At 37.2% G+C, this 3658-nt stretch overlaps 2 protein-coding genes across 2 annotated transcripts in view; one reads left to right on the plus strand and one right to left on the minus strand.

The window, feature by feature from the left end:
• Nucleotides 1-656, plus strand: part of LOC108556732 (fatty acyl-CoA reductase 1-like) — a 4504-nt gene extending 3848 nt beyond the window's left edge. Inside the window, exons 4-6 of the mRNA XM_017912944.1 lie at nt 14-110; nt 174-344; nt 401-656. Coding sequence (XP_017768433.1) covers nt 14-110; nt 174-344; nt 401-656 — 524 coding nt within the window. The remainder of the gene's footprint in view (nt 1-13; nt 111-173; nt 345-400) is intronic.
• A 379-nt stretch (nt 657-1035) lies between these two features.
• Nucleotides 1036-2652, minus strand: LOC108556733 (tigger transposable element-derived protein 1-like). The gene has a single exon (XM_017912945.1). The coding sequence runs from the start codon at nt 2650-2652 to the stop codon at nt 1036-1038; it is 1617 nt and encodes a 538-aa protein (XP_017768434.1).
• Nucleotides 2653-3658: the final 1006 nt, after the last annotated feature.

Consider the following 3658-nt stretch of genomic DNA (forward strand, 5'->3'; position numbering starts at 1 on the left):
CACACGGGATTAGTATTCAGGATGCATCCAAAATCTCCAGGAAACTCGACACCAGTTGATCTCTGCACGAACGCTTTGATAGCAGCCACCTGTGATTCAGCGACATCTTCGTAAGTTCTAGTACTTTCCCCTCATTTGATGGACAAATCAAAGAAACAGGTTTAACTTTTTAGGGAAAACAAGAAATTCTATAATTTCGCTGTGAACAGTCCGTCTTGGCTGGAGCAGTACGAATACTATTTGGACAACGTGAAGGATCCTTGGTTGGCTTTCGGTAGTTTGAAGTACAGATTCTTGAGTCACATGAAGGATTTGGTTTTGGAGATGAACGGCACGAAAGGAATGTAAGATTCAAAATCATTTTGAAATAACTAAATCTAATTTGTCATAATTATTTCAGTTACGTGCGTGAGATTGAGCAGCATCAGAAGTTGATCAAACTGTTGGAGTATTTTTCCACCAAAGAGTTTCACTACAGCACCGACAATATTGATGCCATTTGGAAGACGATGAGCGAAGAGGAAAAGGAGTTGCTGTTCTTCAATTTGAAAGATGTTAATTGGAAGGAATACTTTGGTAAAATGTGCGATGGGAACAAGCACGTCCTGCACGATATGCTGGATATTAAACAGACCATGATGGCTTTGGCCAGGTGAAAATTTCAATATTTTTACCAAGAGATGGCGTTTCAGTAGAATATGCTTATTTCTACCAAATCTCTTCTAACAAAAATACGTATTTTTAGAATTTTTATTTACATTTATAAAGTAATTACATCATATTAGATTTTCAATTTAACATTTATTTTCCTAAAATTTGTACTTTTTTAGTAATTTTTATTTAATTTATATTATTTATAAACACATTTATTATTATGTTTTTTTTTTCTGTTAAAGATATATTTTTAAACTTAATTTGTTTAAATTAAAAATTATTGGATTTTGTGAAAAAAATTCGTTTTCAATAATTATTTATTAATAATCTATAATACTCAATATAACAGGAACTAATATTAATGCAATAAAGTATGTTTCTTTAAAAATTACAATGATTTAGCTTTTCTTTGAGAAGATTCTTGTAGCAAGAGATGGATTCGTTTACGGTTTTGGAGACTTTGGTGCTTCGTTGACGATCCGAGTCGTTCTCGTCGAAGATCTTCAAAGCCTCTTCCATCAAACCAAAAGCTGTCGTCAATTTATCTAAGCTTAAAACACGTACAGTCTTCTCATCATCAGCAGCAGCAGCGTCGATTTTCCTCTTCGCGCATTCAAGCTCTTCCCCGATAAACTCATTGTCGTGGTAATGCAGATATTCACTGATATTGTCTTCGCAAAAATCACTAAAACCGAGATTTTTTGAAGCATTGATGATGGTAGAAATCGCTTCGGATAACGAAGAAACAAACATGTTGTCGTACGAGTAAACGCATTCCGGCCAAAGATTCTTCCACATGGAATTGAGATGCACGGGGCTGATGTCGTTCCAAGCGTCCGCAACCAAATCAACAGCGTTCTTGATGTTGAAATCCGTCCAGACGTATTGCAGATTCGTGAGATGAAGTTCGTTGGAAAACTTCTCGAAGATCTTCACGAGGTAACGAGATTTGAAGGTGGTGCAGATACCTTGACCCATGGGTTGGATCAAATGTTGCACGTTGGGCGGTATGAAGAGGACCTTGATGTTCTTGGAGAGATCGAAAATGTTTTCGGGGTAATTCGGGGAATTCTGTATGATGAGCAGAGCTTTGAAGTCGATGTCTTGTTGCTCGCAGTAATCCTTCATTTCGCGCTGCAGATAGATGTTGAAGTACTCTAAAAAGATGTTGGGTGATAGATGACCGTCGGGACTGGAACGCCAAATCACAGGAAGATGATCTTTTGAATAACCAGTCAAAGGTTGCGGATTGGAAGAATGGTAGATCATCAAGGGTTTGAGTTTCAAATCTCCGTTGGCGTTTCCTCCCAAGAGAAGGCTGCATTTGTCTCTTTGCAGATTGACGAGGGTGTTCGCTGGAAGCGTGTTCCAAAACAGTCCAGTTTCTGCTAAATTGATGATCTGTTTGGAGCTGTATCCACCGGAAGAGACCACTTTCCTGAACAGCTCTTCGAAGCTCTCGATCTCTTCGTTCTCTTCAACGTAATCGATCACTTCTTCTTTAACCTCCGGTTTGTTAACCGTCACGTCCATGGTTCTTTCGTCTTCATTGTTGAAATCCAGACGCTTCTTGAAGCGCGTGTACCAGCCGTGACTCGCCAGAAACGTTTTAACATCGTCCTCCGGATAACTAGGCCTCAACTCCTCGTATAACTCCAAAGCTTTGGTCTGGATCATCTGCATGGATACGCCTTCGTCCGACGGAGATCTCTCCTTAATCCAAGAAGTCAATCTGTGTTCCATCGCTATCATTATCATGGATCTGGAGTGGCTGATCTGTGTCGCACCGAGCGGAGACACGTTCACGCAGCTCGCTTTTATGCGATCCGCGTTGTTCCTGATCGTTCTACACGTGGCCTCGTTCAAGCCCACCTCTCGCACAATGTGCATCAGGCGTTCGCCTCTCTCGAACCTCTTGATAACGTTCAACTTTGTCTCCAACGAGATGAATTTCCGACGTCTCGGTATCTTCTTTTCGTTAACTCTACCATCGTCCATCGTCGAGATTATCGTTTATTGCAAGATGGAGGAGTCGCGTTGTAAACGTAGACGCGACGTAGTCTGATCGGAACTGCTTTTTAGATCGTGTTACAACGGGACACGTTCGCGCAAAACGAAAGTATCGACTGGCGGAGACGCGCATGTTTCTTTTAATACACGATTTAAACAGATACAACCCTATCAAAACGCAATTTTGGAATACCATCCAGACATTACGAATCCAGATTACATAATTCAAGCATAACTATAAGAAATATCATCATAAAAAGCATAAATTGTTCGGATACAATTCTCCAATTAAAACGTCACCATGACATTGCAATATTGGTTGCATAATATAACTTGAACTTATTCATAGTTATTTATCCTCTTTTATTACAGATTTGCTATTAAGTTTATAATATAATAAATAATATAATTTATACTAAAGTAATTGCGCTATGATCCAACTTAAATTATATAAGAAATTATTGATCTGCAATTAGTTTAACGTGTTTATTGGGTTGCATATACTTAACTATCACACCTTTTAATATTACCTCAATTTAATAATTTCCTATAGAAGTAATACAAAGTAGTAGTAACGATTTATTACCAAATATTTTTTGGTAATAATCTTGTATCAAAATTTAATAAAGTCTTTAAATTAATGAAGAGATTTTTATGTTTTTATGACAAAAATAGAAAGTTAATTAATGGTATGAAAATGTAAAAGAAAAAGAAATTGATTAATGGTATTTGTATATCACCCATTCAAGTGTTGATTCAGAAAACTATTGTTTAACTATCTTTTGTAAAATGCCACCCAAAGGATATTCCTTTGTTTAGTTTCTGGTATCGTTTATTGGCACTTGATTGTCTATGATGTAATTTATTGTGATCGGTAAAAGCTCATCATCATCGTCCAGTTCTTCTTTTCTTCTTCAATTATGGAACATGGTAATGTTGAGAAATAATAATGAAGAGGAAAAACAAAGAGGAAGAAGTTTACAAAAAAGAAATA

The sequence above is a fragment of the Nicrophorus vespilloides genome, unplaced genomic scaffold, assembly GCF_001412225.1.
Source record: "Nicrophorus vespilloides isolate i.1.1-1 unplaced genomic scaffold, Nicve_v1.0, whole genome shotgun sequence".
Lineage (NCBI taxonomy): Eukaryota > Metazoa > Arthropoda > Insecta > Coleoptera > Silphidae > Nicrophorus > Nicrophorus vespilloides.